The 17,515-nt window shown below is 55.0% G+C and overlaps 1 protein-coding gene across 1 annotated transcript; it reads right to left on the bottom strand.

Moving 5' to 3' along the window:
• Positions 1–441: 441 nt before the first annotated feature.
• Positions 442–13,144, bottom strand: LOC116666104 (collagen alpha-1(I) chain-like). The gene is made up of 4 exons (XM_032488204.1): positions 12,906–13,144; positions 10,060–10,407; positions 9,201–9,826; positions 442–3,246 (listed from the first exon to the last, which is right to left on the bottom strand). Exons 1-4 carry the CDS (start codon positions 13,142–13,144, stop codon positions 2,969–2,971), a joined length of 1,491 nt encoding a protein of 496 aa, XP_032344095.1. The 3' UTR covers positions 442–2,968.
• Positions 13,145–17,515: the final 4,371 nt, after the last annotated feature.

Genomic DNA, 17,515 nt, shown 5'->3' on the forward strand with positions numbered 1-17,515 from the left:
GTGCACCTGGGTTTCATGTCTCTGTTTTCTGATTACAAACGCAGCAGCTAGAGGATGGAAAGCAGGAAGAAAGAGACCCAAAGGGAACCAGCTAGGAATGCTGCAGGGTCCAAACTGAAGCGGCTCAGGATGGTGCAGGGTGACGGCCGGGGCAATGGAGAGGGGACACCTTTTCCGCAGTGAGCATGAGCCTGTGACTGCCTTCTCAGCCGCAGGCTCACTCTCCTGGTTAGCGTGTTGTTTTCATGTCTTGCCGGCTGTTTGACTGCAGTTTCTGTGAGCGGCCAGCGGCCTGCTGGGAGGGGACCCGGCGGAGCTCGGCCTGGCCCACTTGTGGGCGGCAGGACCACCCGAGGAGCCGGAGGGGCGCGGCTTCTCTTACGGTGACCTCGCGTTGGAAGGGAACATAGTGCGTACAGTTTTTTCGTTTCCCTTTTCATGTTTACACATTTTAAAAAACTTTTAATAAATAGGCAAAATAGAGAAGATAGTAGTGAATCCTCATAACCAATTACTCGGATTCTGCAATTTCAGGATTTTTACATTTTTTTCCAGCTGAACTGAGGTGTAACTACACACTCAGAGTGTACAGTGTGATGCTCTGACATACGCACGTCCGTGAGGTGATCACCACAACCAGGTTAATTCGCACATCCATCCCTCACGTAGTTACCTTTTTGGGGGCTGACAACACTTAAGGTTCACTCCCTTGGTAACTTTCAAGTACACAACAGTGTTACTAACTACAGGCACCGTGCTGCGCGTGAGCTCCCCAGAGCCCAGCCATCTTGTAACTGAGGGCTTACACACTGGGACCGGCCCGTCCCCTTCTCCCATGCCCCCCGACCCCTAGTAACCGCCGTTCTTCTCTGTTTCCAGAATTCCATTTCTTCCTTTCTTTTCTTTCTTTTTTTTTTTTAGATTCCACGTATAAGTGAAACCACACAGTACTTGTCTTTCTGCATCTGGCTTATTTCACTAGTGTGATGTTCTCCAGGACATGCTGGAAATGGCAGGATTTCCTTCTCCCTCGAGGCTCAGTAACATTCCATTCTGCACGTGCACATCACGCCTGCTATATCCGTTCATCCTCTGTCCACAGACGTTTAGACTGTTCCGTGTCTTGGCTCTCGCAGATGACACTGCAAAGGACGTGAGTGTGCAGGTAACTCTCTGAGACACTGGGAAGGGCTCTCTGTGTGTTTATACCCAGGAGTGGAAGTGTTGGATCACGTGGTGGCTCTTCCGTTCTGAGGAGTCCCCATGCTGCTTCCCGTCACGCCTGTGCCCATTTACATTCCTGACAAACTGCATGAGGGTCTCTTCCCTCCACGTCCCGGCCGCCACCTGCTACCTGAGATCGTCTCTGTGGATAAACCCGCTCCACACTTCTTGTTCCCTCTTCGGGGAGAAATCTTGAGATTGCACGCCTTGTCTCAGTCCTGCAAAGCCAGGCTGGGTGCTGATGCCCCTGTTTGCTTTTCTTGGGTGGCACTGACTCCCCAGTGAGTGTGGTTTCTCTCACTTTCTTGCGCAGTCAGGCAGGTTTTCTGCACATGAGCACCAGCCATCTGCAGAGGCTCACACTTGCACCTTCAGGGGACACGCAAGGGGCAGCCACGGGGTGGGGTGGGGGTGGGGGCGAAGCGAGGGGAGCACGCAGGTGCCGGTGAGCCAGGCAGGGGGATCTGCAGGTGAACTGCCCCAGCAGCTCGTGGGCAGGCTCTGTGATGTTCCGTGAAGCTGTTCACAGGGCCCAGAGCCCCTCGACGCCCTCTGAGAGCCCTGCCTGCCCCACTGCAGGCCCTCCCACCGCTCCCGTGCAGCGCACGCCCGGCCCCTGCTCTGGATGGGGCGAGACAGACGTGGGCCCCTCAGGCAGCATCCCTCCCAGCGCTCACTGTGCCCCGCGCATGGAGCTGCGCCACCCTGGGGACGAGGTGACGTGGGGGAGGCGACACCATTCCTCTCACTCTCCTCAGTGTGCCCGGGGTCGGGGCTGTGCGGGCACCTCTCCTCCGGACTCCCGGACCACCGCGAAGGCTCCCGCATGTGGGTGGCTGTCAAAAGTGCTGTTCTTTGCAGGGAATACAAGAGAAAACTCCTGTTTCATCATTTTGCTGACGTCACTCCCACGGGCTTTCATTTGTCCTAAGAAAATGGGTGATAATGTCCAGTTCACTAGATTCTGCGAGCATAACGTCTCCCCCTCAAAAATGGGAATGAACCCTGGCACTTGGCGTCGGAGCTCACGCAAAGCAGCTGCCTGGCGCCGGCCGCATTCTCGCACAGACACCGATCGTCCTGTCTCCACTCCTGCTGGCGGGGTGTTTCTGAGCGTCTAGCCTGTGGTCCAGTCCATCACTTCACTTACAGTGTAGGAGCCGCTGAGCGTAGTCCCAAGACAAAGTCAGGTGAATAGCACTGGACTAGGACCCACTGAGCACGCCCGTGGTGAGCGGGGCAGTGGCCTCGCAGAGATGGCCCCGTCCTCGTCCCCAGCACCAGTGGCTCTCACATGCAAAAGGGAGAGTGTGGTTTGCTGGCATTGCTGTCACAAAGTACCACAAACTGGGTGGCTTAAACAGCAGAGATGCCTCCTCTCACGGTTCTGAAGGCCAGAAGTTCAGAGCCGAGACGTCAGCAGGGTCGGTTCCTCCCGGGGACTGGCCTCTCCCTCTGGCTTGGAGGTGGCTGCCTTCTCCCAGATTTACTCGCATCATCTTCCCTCTACGTGTGTCTGCGTCCCAATTCCCCCTTTAATAAGGGTCGGCCATAGCAGGTTAAGGCCCCCCATGGCCCTGGTCCTCACTGATCACATGCACAAGGACCCTCTTTCCAAGTAAGCTCACGTTCTGCGGTTGAAGACCTCAGCATAGGCGTCTGGGAGGCACAGTTCAACCCATGACAAAAGACTCTGCAGTCATGATTCACATTAAGGGCAGTGAGGTGGGGAGGTTATCCTGAATTATTCACATGGACCCAGTCTAGTCACACGTGTCCTTACAAGCAGAACCTTTCCCTCTGTGGTCGTGAGAGGGAGTTGTGATGGCAGAAGAGGGCGCAGAGCGAGCACGTGGCTGCTTTGAAGACGGAGGGGCCACAAGTCGGAAACGCCGGCAGGCCCAGGAAGCTGAGAAGGCGAGGAAGCAGGTTCTCCCCCAGATTCTCGCCTCCAGACGGAGCTCAGGCAGCCGAAGCCTTGCTCCTGCTTAGCCTGGTGAGGCCTGCTGTCAGGCCTCTCACCTGCAGAACCAGAAGAGAACACATTGGTATTGTCTAAGCCACTAAGTCTGGGGTAATCTGTAGCAGCAGCCATCAAACACGAACACAGGTCCCTCCCAGTCACAGCCCCTAATTCTCCATGCGTCTCCCACCCTCCGTAAGGGCTGCCTCCCTTCTGGGAGCCACTCTCCGCAGAGCTTCCCCAAGGCCCACCACAGCCACAAATCGGACCCGAGCCACGTCAAGTGTCAGGCTCCTCACAGTGTCTGCCAGCCCCTGGCTGAGGTCGCAGACCCTCCCGCCTGCACTGAGCTGACAGGAGCAGACAGTCACTCCCAAGATCTTGAGCGAAGAGGCGCTAGGACCAGGAGCTGGGAGCTGGTTGCTGTAGAGATGATGGAGTCTGGAGAGAAGGCCCACGGGCTGGTGGCACTGAGGTTCGGAGGGCTGTGTGGTTCTGCTCACCCCAGTTTGCAGCAGGTTTGCACGACTTGCTGGAGAGCCTGAGCACTTGCATTTGCTACCCCAGGAAGTCCCACCAAGACGCGCGCAGAGGAGGAGGAGAGGGGGGTGCGGCAAAGGCCGGGGCCGGGTGCTGCCCCCAGCCCCGGTGTGGGAGAAGCCAAACTCCTGGCTGCAGGGAGTCTCCGAGGGGTTTCTGGGCTCAGCACTACAAGGAAATGTTGTCCAACGACTCCGTGGTGTTTTTTCTGTGAATTCAGTAACCAATTTCTGGAGGCTTTGTTTTCTTCCAGAAGAGCCAAACCACACGTGTCCTCTTGAGGGCGCTGCCTGCACCGCAGGGCCTCATCTCTCCTTACACAGAGGATTGGCCAAATAGTCGACTGCCACTCGGGGCTTTGGTTTTGCATTGTTTTGTTTTGTTTCAATCTGTTTGATTTTTGAAAGCTGTTAAGATGTGGATTGGAAACTCTCAGACGATCTGACCCTCTCCGGTGTCAGGATGCAAACACCCCCTCCCTGCTTAAACAAGGCTCTGGTCTTTCCTTTGCATCTGTTCCATCAGGAACTGCTGGAGACGAAAGCAAGTGTCTGAGAAGAGCAAGTGTGACATGTGGCTCGCTCACTCTCAGGAGCACACCTGCCTGCCAAGCGAGGCCGCGGGGCAATCTGGAACCAGTTACCATGCGAACGTTTTACTTCAAAGCCAGGTCACTTGACTTGCCTTTCTATGTATCGCCTGTCTGGACTTCTTTTTCAGTATTAAGATGCCCCTAATGAAGCACAGGTGACCTGAGCTTGGAGGTGAGTGCTGGGCAAGGAGTTTGCCAAACGGACTTAGAGGGAAAGCGCTCTGTGTCCTCTGGCCTGTGAGGCTGCAAAGCCACCACCACAGAAACCGAGCCCCAGCTCTGGAGGGAAAGGAAGGGAAGGGAGGCTGGTGGTGTTCCGATGCCCAAAGCCCTGTCCTCGGCTTTAAGATGTGGCAAATACGCAGTACGTTTCTGCACTGACGTGCAGGGCGGGCCACTGTCCGGTGTGTTGAAAGGTCTCAGATAGAAGATGCTGGAGAGCAGGCCTGTGCCTGGGGGACTTGCTCTCCCCTGTGTCCCCCAGGCAGGGACCTGGCAAAGGCCTTGAGATGACTGACAGGTGACGGGGGCAGAAAATAAAGTGTACAAGCACCTGGAGGTACCAGGTGGCCGGCGAAGGCACACACCGTCAGGGCAAGCACGCAGACTCGGCCTGCGCTGCCGGCTGCCGTGTGTGCGGCAGGCGCCGCACTTTCTTACACGCCTTCACAGACGCTGTCTTGTACTGCTTTTCTGAGAAACCGGGGAAGATGCCCCCATCTTTTCCGTCCTACGGAGGAGGGCGGGGGGCCCGAAGGGCTGCCTGACTCACTACGACGCTGAGGAAGTGAGTCTCGGCGTTCACCTGCCTCCAATGCAGGGCCTCAAGCTCAGAGGCTGCAGGGAGCAGGCAGCACTTCTGGGGGACCAGTGGCCGGGAGGGCGCACGCCCTGCCCCGCCCAGGGGCCGCGGCCCTCAGCAAGGGCAGGGCGCTGCCATCCAGCACCCAGGCCCAGCGGTGCCAGAGCCTTCTAGTTTTCCACTCCCCAAAAGGGATTTTGTGTATTATTATTTTGTGTTATTCAAAACAACTTACCAGAAACTGAAAACAAATCAAACCCAGCTTTGTGGGCCTTAAGCAACGTGCCTTAAGGCCCTGCCCTGTGTTCCCGCCCATCTGCAGCGTGTGCTGGTGGCTCGTTTCATGTTTACGGAGCACCTGCTGCGTCAAGGAGCTGTGCTGGGGGCTGGGGACAGGCACATGTCCCTACCGAGGGGAGCCGCTCTGCTGGTGGGCGGCCCCTGTGCTCCTGTCCACGGGGCCTGCGCAGACGCGGCTTCCAGCCCTGAGCCCCGCTGGCTGCTGGGGCTTAAACAAAACACCACACATGTGCACAAGAGTGTGAATGTACTTAATGTCGCTGACTGCACAATTAAAGCTGGTTAAAATGGTCAATTTTGTTATCTGTACTTCACAACCATAAAAAATTCATGCTGAAAAAGAACCTAATTTTTATCCTTCACCAAGACGCACTCTAAATGAGAAGAGAAAACGTAGTGCTGTCAAACACTTCAACTCGACAAATACATGAGCACCGCCTGTCATCAAGCACCATGCAAGGTGCCGGGAACATAAGGCTGAGGTAATCAGTCCCCGCTGCGAATGTAACCTCCACCCGAAGCTGAGAGCGATGTTGGGAGCAGCCTGGGTTTTGCAGCTGATAACGGCGAGCTCCCGGCAGGCCCTCTAGAAAGGGATGTGTCTACTTCGCCGGAGCCCGCGGCAGCCGGGGGAGCAGACGGGTACCAACCCCGGGGTCCAGAGCCGGGAGAGGCAGCGGGGCAGTCAGCAGCTCACCCTGGTCACGCAGGGTTGGAGGCCGGAGAAGCCAGGTGCTGAGCCCAGAGCCCAGGCCGGGGGAGTCCTCGGCCCCGCGTACCCAGTCTGCAGGGGTCTGGGGAGGCAGGGGGTGCGCAGGACCAGGGTGTCGGTGCCGCACCCCAGGGCGGGTAACGTGCCACGTGTCCCCTGTTCCAAACGCAAGGCAGTGTCACAGAGGGCGTTGTCTTCGTCCACTGGAGCTGCCAGAACAAAAGCCCGCAGACTGGGTGGCTTGTAAACAGCAGAAATGCATTCCTCACAGATCTGGGGGCTGACGCCTGCGAGCAGGGCGCCCGCCTCGTGCTCCTCCAGGCCACAGGCCTCCCTCATCCCCTCAGCAGAGGCGGGAGGGAGCCCGGTGGGGGCTCTTTAACAAGAGCACTGACCCTATTCGAGGCTCCACGCCCCAGGACCACCCCCTTGGGGGTCAGGAGCCCAACACGTGTGTTCTGGGGGACACGAAGATCCAGCCCATAGAAGTCCCTGCTGCCAGTTCCTAAAGGCTGAGGGATGGACGAAACGGGAGGGACATTCTGGTCACCCGGGGGGAGGGCCCCACATCCTGGGGCCCTCAGCACCAGCTGTGGCCAGGGAAGGGTGACCCTCGCGACGTGGGGGCACCTCTGAGGGAGACGGCGGCTGCGGCAGGGCTTGGGGGCCCGCAGGGGGCTTGTGGGGCCCACCACCCAGAACAGGACCAGAAGAAAACGCCAGGGCCACCTGGCAGCCGAGGGCGCGCAAGTTGAAGCCTCTTGAAATAGCGGGAAGGTCAACTGCCGAGGGCAACTGGAGGGTCTGCTGGCACCCGGGGCGGAGGCACGAGGCGTGCCTGGATGCAGCCTGCCGCAGCCGTTTCGGGCCTGACCTGACCTGTAGATGCAGGGGTGCGACCCCAGCCAGGGTGGCCAGGGCGCCCCACGTCAGTCTTTCAACTAACACTGAGCCCCTGCGAGTGTTGTGCTGGGTCATTTTTTTTAAAATTTTTACTTAAAACATTTTTTTTAATCAAATCTTTTTCTTTCAAGGAGAGATGATTCAGTATTATATCAGTTTCAGGTGTACAGCTGAGTGCTGCAGTGGTTTTCCGGGCCATGCTCTGTTTTTGAATGCTGGGGACACAGCAGTGAACAAAACAGGTGGGCTCCCCGCCCCCACGGAGTTCCTTTTGTAGGTAGAGTTGATTATCTGACGAGATAATACACAAGGAAACAGGAAGCCATAAGAAATGTTCAGAGAGTGACAAGAAAATGAAGAACGTAGTGGAGAGCTCAGTGCGTGACAGTGGTCACTGGTCCAGATAGAATCGTCAGGGAAGGCCTCTCTGGGGAGGTGACATCTGAGCTGAGACCTGAATGAGAGGACGGGGTGGGCTTGCGCTGCAGTGCAGAAGGCAAAAGGGGAGGTGGGCAGATGCAATCTTGATCTCCCCACAGCTCTGAACACATCTGTCTGAGGAGAGGAGGAAGGTCAGTGGGGTCGGTGCAGACAGCTGGGGAAGGAAATGTAAGAGATGAGGTTGGGAGGGACCAGGTCGTGTTGGGCCTTGCCGGCTCCAGGCTATAAATGTACTGGAGGAGGCTTAGCACTTCATCCAGAAAGGAAGAGATTCCTGGACCAGCTGGGAAGGGTCCAGGGAAAATCAGCTGGGCCACAGGTGAACTTCTATGAGGCTGGTTGAGAGTCCAATGTGCAGAGTCCTGGACACGCGCCCCAGCCAGGGGTGGAGGGTGGGGCTGGGGCAACACAGGACAAGATCCTGGGAAGGTTAATAGGGCCTCTGGGAATTTCAGCGCCTCCTGGGGAAGAGAAACCAAAGCCCCAGTAACTGCTAAGTGAGAACGCTGGCAAACTGAAGAGGGTGTAGTGCAGGGAGGGTTTGGGGGAAAGGGGATGGTGGGGGGCCCTGGCAATACGGCTGATTAGGGCGCCACCTGCTGGTGGGCTGCGGCGGCGGCGGCGGCTGCTGCTGCTGGTCTCCTGGTCTTGGTCAGGTCAACCTCAAGTGGAGGCCAGGAGGGGATTTGTAACAGCATTTATGATTGGACTCTTGCTGTCTTAATTTTGTTTGATGCATGAATACAACAGATGCTAAATTCCAAAGGGCTCACTATGAAGAAATTTCAAAGTAGTATGAAGAGCATAGAAAACAACTCTTAAATTCCTCAACCACTGGGAAAAGGCAAGAGGGCTGCGCAAAGGGAATTTTCGCAGTGAGCACCTGACCAGTCCCGCCAGGGCTGGTGGGAGGGGCTGCTCCTTGCATCAAGCCTAGAGAGACTCTGAGGAGAATGCTTGGAGAGCTTGCTCAGCTCCTGCATAGAAAGACACTGGACTGGGATCTGACGTCTGCCTGGAAGCTCCAACAGGCTCGAAATGGGCGGGCTGGCTGCCCTGGAAAGGAGAAGTGAAAGAGAAGCGGTTGCTGCTTCAGGCAGAGTTAGTGGGGGCAAAGTATGCGTGCGTGTGTGTCCTGATGTGCTGGGAAAGAGACAGAAGAGCTTTTATTATCGTGGTGAGGTTGTTGAAGTTGCTGCTTTTCAAAGAAACAGCAAGTATTGATGGACTAGCCAGGTATAATAAACATCACGATATGAAATACTGTATTTCCCAAAGTGGACGTGTATTTTTTCTGATTATAAAAATGCTGTCTGCTAATCAAAATTCAAATAGCTCAGACATACACACGAGCAGAAAATGGGTTTCCCCTCTACTCCCCACGCTGATCCTCCAGATGGACACTCAGCGCGCGCCTGCGGCCCGGGGTGCGCTCTGCGCTGTGACCAGCAGGTGGCAGCACACCACTGCGCTACAGGGACCCAGAGCAGAACCGATCCGAGAGGCAAGTTCTGCCCAGCAGAGCGCTTCGTAAAGCGGCTTTAAAACAATGTTTAAGTGTTTAAAAATGGTGTCAGGGAAAACCTCCTAACGATTTTTTTTGTATGTTTAGAAATGGTCAGTTCTTGCCATTGTGCCCTAGGTTGTTGCCCCTAAGCCCTGAGCTTTTGAGAGCAAGGAAGAAAGAGTTTAGAAATCAGAGGGAACGTGTCGGCGCGCGTACCTGGAGGGCCCGGGGCTGCTCCCGGGGAGGGTGTTGCCGCGGCCCCGCGAGGCCCGGGGGACAAGGCCGCGCCGGCGCTCAGGGGCGTCTGCGCGGCGGGAGACGCGGCCTCGTCCGCCCGCGGCAGCGCCGGGCCTGTTTCCGCTCTGCCTTCGGCCCGGGAGGCAGCGCGGGTTCCCCTCGGGAGCCGGACTCCCTCAGCCAACTGTCTGCGCCGCGGACCCGCCAGCCCGTCAGCCTGCGCGGCCTCTGGGTCCCCCCGGGCGTCTTCAGGAGGCAGCGCGCAGCTGCCCCCGCTTCGGGGCGGCCCGGACGCTGACTTCGCCGGCAGCCGCCCCCGGTCTGCGGCGCTGGCTCCGGGGAGCCGCGCAAGCCGCCGAGGTCCCCCCGCGAAGGGCACGTCCCACCCCGCGGGGCCTGGCGGTGCCCGCGCCCCCGCGCCCCGGCTCCCCGCCCCCGGAGAGCGCGCCGCCTCAGCGCCGCCTGAGGCGCAACGGGGCGCGGCCAGCAGGAGGCGGGCAGGCCGGCGCTCACGGCAGCCGGTGCGCGCGCCAGGGCCGCCCCGTTGCCCGGAGGACGCCCTCAAGTGAGGAGAGGCTGGGCTTCTCGCCTCGGGCCTGAAGCCGCTCGGTGAGCGCGACAGGACGGGCAGGCACGGTCCCCGTCCCCCTGACGCCCCCAGCCCCCCCCACCCCTCTCACCGCCGGCCTGGGGGCGGGGGAAGGGGCGGCCAGGCTGGAGAGGGGCGTCGGGGCCGGGGGGCCTCTCGCCCCGCTGCCGCCGAGGCCGCCGGGCCCCGCAGACCGCACCTGGCTCAGCCCCCCTCCCCGGAGCCGTCAACCGCCGCACACACGGTCACTCCCGGGGGCGCCGCCCCGCGCCGCCGCAGGCCTTGCGCACCGGAGCGCGCAGTGGCTCCGGGAGGGGTGGGCAGTCCACCGCACCGGCGGAGGGGGCGAGGCTCGGCAGAGCCAGGTGGGCGGTGGGCGCCCCGCACAGCGGAGCGCCGGCTCCCTGCGGGGCCCCTTCCCGGGACCTGCATCCCGGAGCCTCCCGCCGTGTGCGCGTGGGCCTCTCGATCTCAGGGCAGTCTCCAGTGAAGGGGCTCTCGGGCGGCTCCTTCTCATTCTGCGTCCCCTGCCGCCCCCAGACCCACTGCTGCCCCACCACCACTGTCTGCAGCCCCCGCCCCGAGGGCCAGGCCGGTCTGAGGATGGAGACACCTGCCTCCGTGTCCAGGGCGACTTTTCACCCTGTCCACCCCCAGTCCGTGCCCACCCCTTTCCTCCAAACACCTCCTTTTCCTGTTGCCTAGAGATGTTTGAGGTCTGACAGTTTCTGCCAAGGTCGCTGACGAGCCTCAGATGGTGGCCAGTGGGCCGCCCCGCTGCTCGCAGGGCGGGCCCCTCGCTTCCCGGGCCGGCATTCCCCACCTGGGTCCGTGGACTTTCAGGGCACTAGAGCCCGCAGTGCTGGCCAAGGGCAGGCCCACGCTCCACCGCCCTCTCCGGGGCCCACCCGAGGACCCCTAGGGCTGGTGCTGGGGGTGGGAGCAGTGTGCAGGGCGTGTCTCCAGCCTTCCTCTCTCGAAGTAGATGCTGGCTAAGCCCTGCTATTTGGTTATTCAAGCAGCTGAGGAAAGCCTGCTCCAGGAAAAAAATCCCCGTTTCTCTTTACCAGAATCCCTCAGACCTCCCAGCAATTCACTCTTCCCAGTGAAGCTGATCACACTCCCTGACTGACATGGAGACGGCGCTGTTGCAGGGAGGTCAATGGAGCTGGGACATTTGGAGTGATATTATTATGACTGATAAGGACAGCTCACTTCCTGAGGGCTCACTTTGTTAGCCAAGGTTTATTGAACTCTCACTAGTGCAAGGTATCACTTTAAGTACAATATATGTGTAAACCATTCAGTATTCACATCCTGTGAGGCAGCATCGTCATTCCCATTCTGCAGACAAGGAGACTGAGACATAGGAAAGTTGAGTGCTTGCCTAAGGCCATGAAGCTAGTGTGAATAAGAGAAGCCAGGAGCTCAGATCAGTCCCTGCTCCGTCCCCAGACTCCCCACGCGGGGCACATTCAGCCACTCAGCTCCTCGAGCATCTGCGAAGTTTGCGGCATTCAAAGGAAATAAGGTTTAGGCCCTGGCCTCTGTGAGTTCAGTGCCAATAGTAAAGACAGACATGTGAGTTACAGCCCAAGGAAACAAGTGCTGGGAGAGGGGTAGGTAGGAAGGGCGCGGGAACCGAATGCGGAGGTCCCTGAGATACAAGGGCGAGGCACAGGGGAGGAGGTTCATGTGCCAAAGTCCAGAGCCACAAAGGAGGACATCCTTCCTGGGGCACTGCACTGCGAGTCATGGCGCTGCAGGACCTCCTGTGAGCAGGGAGGGTGGCCACATCCACCGAACCGCTGGATGACCGCCGGGCTCCCCAGCCACTGGTCAAGTACCCAGCTGGCCCTTCCTGTAGAGACCCATGCGCGGGTGATGGGAAGAGCTACCAGTGCCTGCTCCATGGCGGCGTGGGCCCTGCCTTCTGGGCCTTCTTACAGTGTGGGCCGTGGTTTTCTGATACTTCCCGTGTGTCACGAAATTTATGAGTCTGAGCTCACACAGTGGCAACTGGTGTTGTATGTGGACCTTCTCGCTCCTCCAAGAAAGGATTCAATTGTGTCTCTTGAAGTAATTTAATCCTAAATCTCAGGCTGGAACAAATAGAAAATGCAAATCTGTACTCCTTGTTTAAGGATTCTGCATTCTTTGATAGTTTCAAAACAATCATGCAGAGAATAACAGATTTTAACAAATACATCTTGTTGGAAAGTGTAGATGCTTCGACAAATTAGAAAGCCAAGTCACACTCTTCCTTGTCAACTCGTGCTTCCAGCTGGCAAGCATTTAAAATAATATTCCAGGAAGGTTTAACATTCATGATTACATTGTTTGATTATTGCACTTTCAAGATAATGGTTTTTCAAAATTGTATCTTGCAGCTAAAAATTAAATAGCGACTTCTGGGTATGCACGACATTCTTTAATAAAATGAGACCCAGCGTAATATTCTCAGAGGCTGAGCAGTAATATAGAGGAGATTTACTGTGGTCCAAATGAGTGAGATCACTGATCCGATAGATTCTTATTATTTTCTCAAGCTAAACTCCAGAGGGTGCTGGGAACGGAGCTCAAGCTCCATTCACATCTTCCAGGATCCTGGGTGGGCTTTTTTCTCCCCCATGGACAGCTGATGAATTCCTGGGGTCTTTTGGCTGTGCTGGGAAAATGCATCCTAAGAGAAGATTGTGGACAGAGCTGTTGATTTGTTGTGTCCACTGTAAAAAAAAAAAGTGCCTCTAATTTTTCGGGCAGTGAAACAATCTATTTGATACTATAATGGTGAACACATGTCACTATACATTTTTCAAAACCTGTAGAATGTACAGCACCCAGAGTGAAGTGTCCTGTAAGCCATGTGCTCTGGGTGACAACGACGTGTAGTGTGGGTTCCTCAGTGATGACAAGCGCGCCCGTCTGGTGGGGAAGGTAGGTAACTGGGAGAAGCTGTGCAGGTGGGGGGACACAGGGTAAATGGGAACTGTACTTTCCTGCCTAATTCTGCTGTGAACCTAAAACTGGGCTTTAGAAAAGCTCCTCTGGGCAGCTCGGGTCAGCAAGCCGCCGGCCCCGCCAGCACTCCGCACCCAGACTGCTGCCCCGGCTCCGCCGCGCTCTGCGCGGGATCCGAACCCCCCGCTTTGTCTCTGGCTCGTCCCTCAGGATCCGGACGTTTGATCAGTGCTCGCGGTGGACACTCCCGTGGGTGCCAGGCACAGGCTCCCACGTGGGTTCCGCTCGGCTCAGACCCAGTCTTCAAGACGTCTTCCCTGAAGAGGGGCCGGGTGAGTCTGGGTACAATAGCAGGTTTGGTGGGCTTTTCCATATGGAATATTGATTTAATAAAAAAAAATCATTGACAACGTGCTAGAAGGTCGAAGCTGGATGGATTCCCAGGGGAAAAAAAGTGTCCTGGGCGGTAGATCCATCCCGTGTTCATAGATCAGAACCAGGAGGACAGACGAGCCTGAGGATGGAGTCCACGGAGCGCTGGCAGCATCCCACTGTCCGGGCTCGCCTGCTCCCGCAGCCAGGCTCGGCCGGAGTGCATGTGGGCACAGACACGCACAAGGACGGCTTCACACGTGTCCAGTGGGTGTCGCTGGGTGGGGGACCCTGTGTCATGAGTTCAGGGGTCTGGCTCCTGGCACCACGCGTGGCTCTGGCATTTCGGAGGCCTTTGCTCCGGGGACAGAGATGGTGAAGACAGGGACCATGGAAGAGCTTGCTGGGCATTTTAGGGGCACCTACACCTGTGCTTCTGCCACACACAGTGAGGGAGCCACTTCCCCTGGGGATGATTTTAAACTAAAAGGTCATTTGCATCCTTTCAGGAATTTTTATATCCTTTTTCCTTAGCTATGACTACGGAGGCATTGACCCAGAGGCCCTTGGACACAGGTGTTCTGAACAGCCCACCTCCTGACCTGAGTCACAGGAAGGCCCTATGTGTTAGCACAGGGAGCTCACGGCCTTCTTGTTTTTTAAGAAAGGGATCTAGTAATACAAGAAATGCAACTACGTACGCAGCAAGAATCCCATAAAGGGAGCTAGTAAGAAAGAGAAACCCACTCTGCTTTTCTGGGACCCACATGTGAGTCCAGAGTACGTGGCATGTCCTGAATTGCAGGTCAATCTTTTTTTTTTTTTTTTTTTTTTTTGTAGATCTTTTCTTTTTCTAATTGAAATATAGTCAATTTACAATGTTGTGTTAATTTCTGGTGTACAGCATAGTGCTCATTTATACATATGTATCATTTATATAAGGCCAATCTTCAGTTTCAAAAGCATCATCCTCTTCCTAACTGCAAATACATGGTTAGAACTAAAGCATTGGACAGTTTGCTAATCATTGTCTGCAAATATTTGTCACTGAAAATCTCTTGTGCTAAGCCGTCCTAGAAAAAGTTGTATTAATGAACTCTATTAAGCTTGGAGAAAAATACAAATCTCCCCCTTTGTTACTTTAGGTAATCGCATCTTCATTCAAAAGCATGTTCTCATCAGAGGATTTCAGAGTAGAAGCTACAAAGAAGGAAGTGTGGGTGGATGTGTATTCACGCCTGCACATCGTGGTACCCACCCAAATCCAAACCTCGTTCATGTCGACAGTTTGAAGCATGTGATGAGAACAGTGACTCTGTTTGTGTGCTTAGGGCCTCAGTATGGCACTCCCTCCCTCACCCGCTTCCTGGAAAACCAGGAAATAAGACTGGAGCCAAGCAATAGGAAAATGAACATCAGAGGGAAGCAAAGCCACGGAAAGGAGACAGAATGACTCGGTCTGTGAAGCCCACTGGCAACCCAGGGGAGGCGTGGCGTGTGTGAAGGGAGAGCATGTCTGTCAGAGCAGCAGCCCGTCGGCCCTGGCGGCCTAGGAAAAGGGCCACTCCGGGGCAGCAGCTGATGGCATGAGCAAAGGGCCCTGAATGCCCGGGAGAGGAACGGACCGGGTCCGAAATGACGGCGTGGGTGCATGTGTCTTCAGTGCCCTTCGATGTTCTCCTTTTTACCTATTTCAGTTATTTTTAGGACCCCCTGTTTCCTCCACTTCCTCCAGATGGATAGTACTGTGCTGTCTTGTTTTTCCCCGAAACCAAGCTTTTCAGAGGCAACAGGAAACCATGGAAAGGAATCTTACCCTTTAGAAGTCATGATTCTGGAATGCATATATAATTATTGGTTCTTAACCTAATTATAAATGTTTACCACAGATGCTCAAATGTGAGATGAGGAGTCTTTTTCCTAAAATTTATCTCTTGGAAAAGAGGAAGTAGTTTTATATTTAAAACCTCAAAAAAGGTTCTCTGGAGGCTGCTCTCCCCGTTATGTACTGTGAATGGCAAGGCGCTGTGTGGGGAAGCCCACCCGGGAGAAGGCGGTCTAGGCCAGCAAACCGAGTCCTGGGCCCTTGGCGCAGGCGTCCCTAAGGCAAGGACGAACCCAGGGGCCGAGGCTAGCTGAGGCCAGGGCGTGCGCCAGCCCCAGTCAGCTTTAGGTGGAGCCGGCAGCCTGCCCTGGCCTGGCTTCCCTGAACATTCAAGTCATTGTGCTCTTCTTGTTCTGATCCCATAGGCCTCCCTCTTGGCACAGCAACCTTCCGGTGCTGACTTGGAGTCTGCCTTCAGGACGAGGACGCAGCGGTCACGCAGACTTCTGAGCATTCTGGCCCCTGTGACAGTCTCTTCTTGTGGTCAGTCAGCGTCCCGGCATGCTGCTTTTCTCCTGCAGCCTCACGAGTCAGTCTTTATCTCAGAAGTGTATCTGTTCCCGGTGGGTTGTTGAAGTTCTGAGTCTGCGAGGCTGAAATCCAGCCCAGCCCACGGACAATCCACACGGTGTGGTGGCTACAAGTCCAGGCTTCCCAGCAGGCAGACTGCTGGTCTTGTTCTTCAAGAAAACTTCTTGACCTGTTGGGTGGATTAAAGAGAGCTTTTGTTTTCTGGTCATATGATGGATACTTTCCATTCCAAAGGGCAAGTTTTAATTCCCATCTCTGCATGGCTCTAGGTTGCTTCTCTTCTTCATTCACTGAGGATGAATTTTGCAAGTAACACCCACAATTTCCACGTTACTTGCAATTTAGGAGGCAATAAACTTATCAGTTCTTATCAGCAGTTCCCAAATAAGAAATCACAGTTTACTTGCAGCTCAGTATAAGAGCTGAACTGATATGAGCTGCAGACCTGGACACGAAGGCTGGGACCAATAAGGCTGACAACCAACACTTTCTCTTTTTTGGTGTAACACCCCCTCCCCCAGACTTTTAGGGCACCTGTTTCCTGGCAGGCTCCTACATACACGCGCGTGCACACATGTGTATACTTCTGAAGTAAAGCGTTGAGGTGCTGGAGTCTGCTGCCATCTCTTTTCTTTGACAGCTCTATTCCAGATATGTCACGTCAGCTTTCTCTCACCAAGGGAGGCCTGTTTAGGACATGGGTTTTAAGTAAAAACTGAAGACACCACGAGCCACTGCTTACATGGGAAGCTCGGGAAATGGGAAGGCATCTCGGGCAGTGCTGTGAGACAGGAAAGCAGAGGTCCGATCATATGTAATAGAACAAACTATGCGGATAATTCTGAAGGGACTGCTTCCAACTCCCTGGAACCTGCTCACAGGGCACCCTGTCCTCTCTTTCATAACATTTTTGCCATGGTTGCAATTAACCAATTATGGAACTGTTACGTCAATGCCTGTATTCATGCAACATTTCAAGCTCTAAGAAGGCAAGACTGTGTCCAGATTTATTTTCCCTCTGAAAACTCAGCACCAAACTACAGTGTCTTGTACTGTAAAAATGGAAGATGGTTAGTAAATATTAGATGACTGGATAATATGCCATCTGAGGAATTACATCTTTCATCTTTGAGGCACTACTGCCTCAGCAGAGTGCCTGGCAGAGCAGGAATTCAGGCATCAGCTGTGAAAGGGAGGAAGGAAGGGTGGGAGGGAGAGGTCATCTCCATCCCAAGCTGGACTTGAGGTTTCCTGATTAATATCATCAAAGGGAAAATCTCCTTCTGTTAGCAAAAGATACGAAAAATAAACAGAATGCCATCTAATTTAATTTAGCTGCAAAGAAAGTGACTAACGAGGCGTTTCTGTACTCGGGTAGGAGGAGGGCTCTCTGAGCGCTGCCTGGAATGGCTTCAGTTCCTCGGGTGACTGTTACAGTCTTGTGAGAATAATCTCCTCTTAATAAGGACGATTACTTAGATTTATCACTCCTCTGTGGTCTTGTTAAAGATCTAAGAAGAGTCCTATTTAAATGAAAAGAACAATAGCAGCTTTTTAACAGGGAACAAGGTTTAATTAAAACCTGAGCATTGGATCGGCACCTCTGTGGCTGCGTGGAAAACTGGGTTAAAAAAAAAAAACAAGGAGTAAGGAATGGCACCGACTTCACCTACTTCGGGGGAAGAAAGTCTGTTTTGAACGAGAAGGCCTCGAAAGGGTATGTGTATTCAGATTACACAAAGCATCCTTGTTTGAAGGCGGCCTCTGGAATCAAGTCTTCCTACTTTGCTTAATGAAACATCCTTTAGAACTGAGATAATGAGCTCGAGTACCTGCAGGGACACCCAGTCCAAGAGGCAGAGCTGGGGTGACTGATGGGCACCACTGTAATCACATGCAGCAGCATTTTAAAGGCACTTTATAATGTCCTAGTGAGGGCCCAGATGGCTCTCAGAG

This window comes from Camelus ferus, chromosome 9 (assembly GCF_009834535.1).
Source record: "Camelus ferus isolate YT-003-E chromosome 9, BCGSAC_Cfer_1.0, whole genome shotgun sequence".
In the NCBI taxonomy this organism is placed as follows: domain Eukaryota; kingdom Metazoa; phylum Chordata; class Mammalia; order Artiodactyla; family Camelidae; genus Camelus; species Camelus ferus.

Coding starts and splice junctions, on each gene's coding strand:
- LOC116666104 (XM_032488204.1), bottom strand. CDS start 13,144: ATGGAAAAGCCCACCAAACCTGCTATTGTACCCAGACTCACCCGGCCC. Junction 9,827..10,059: donor GCGGGGCGGCGCCCCCGGGA/GTGACCGTGTGT, acceptor GCGCTCACCGAG/CGGCTTCAGGCCCGAGGCGA. Junction 3,247..9,200: donor AGCAGCCCCGGGCCCTCCAG/GTACGCGCGCCG, acceptor CTGGTTCTGCAG/GTGAGAGGCCTGACAGCAGG.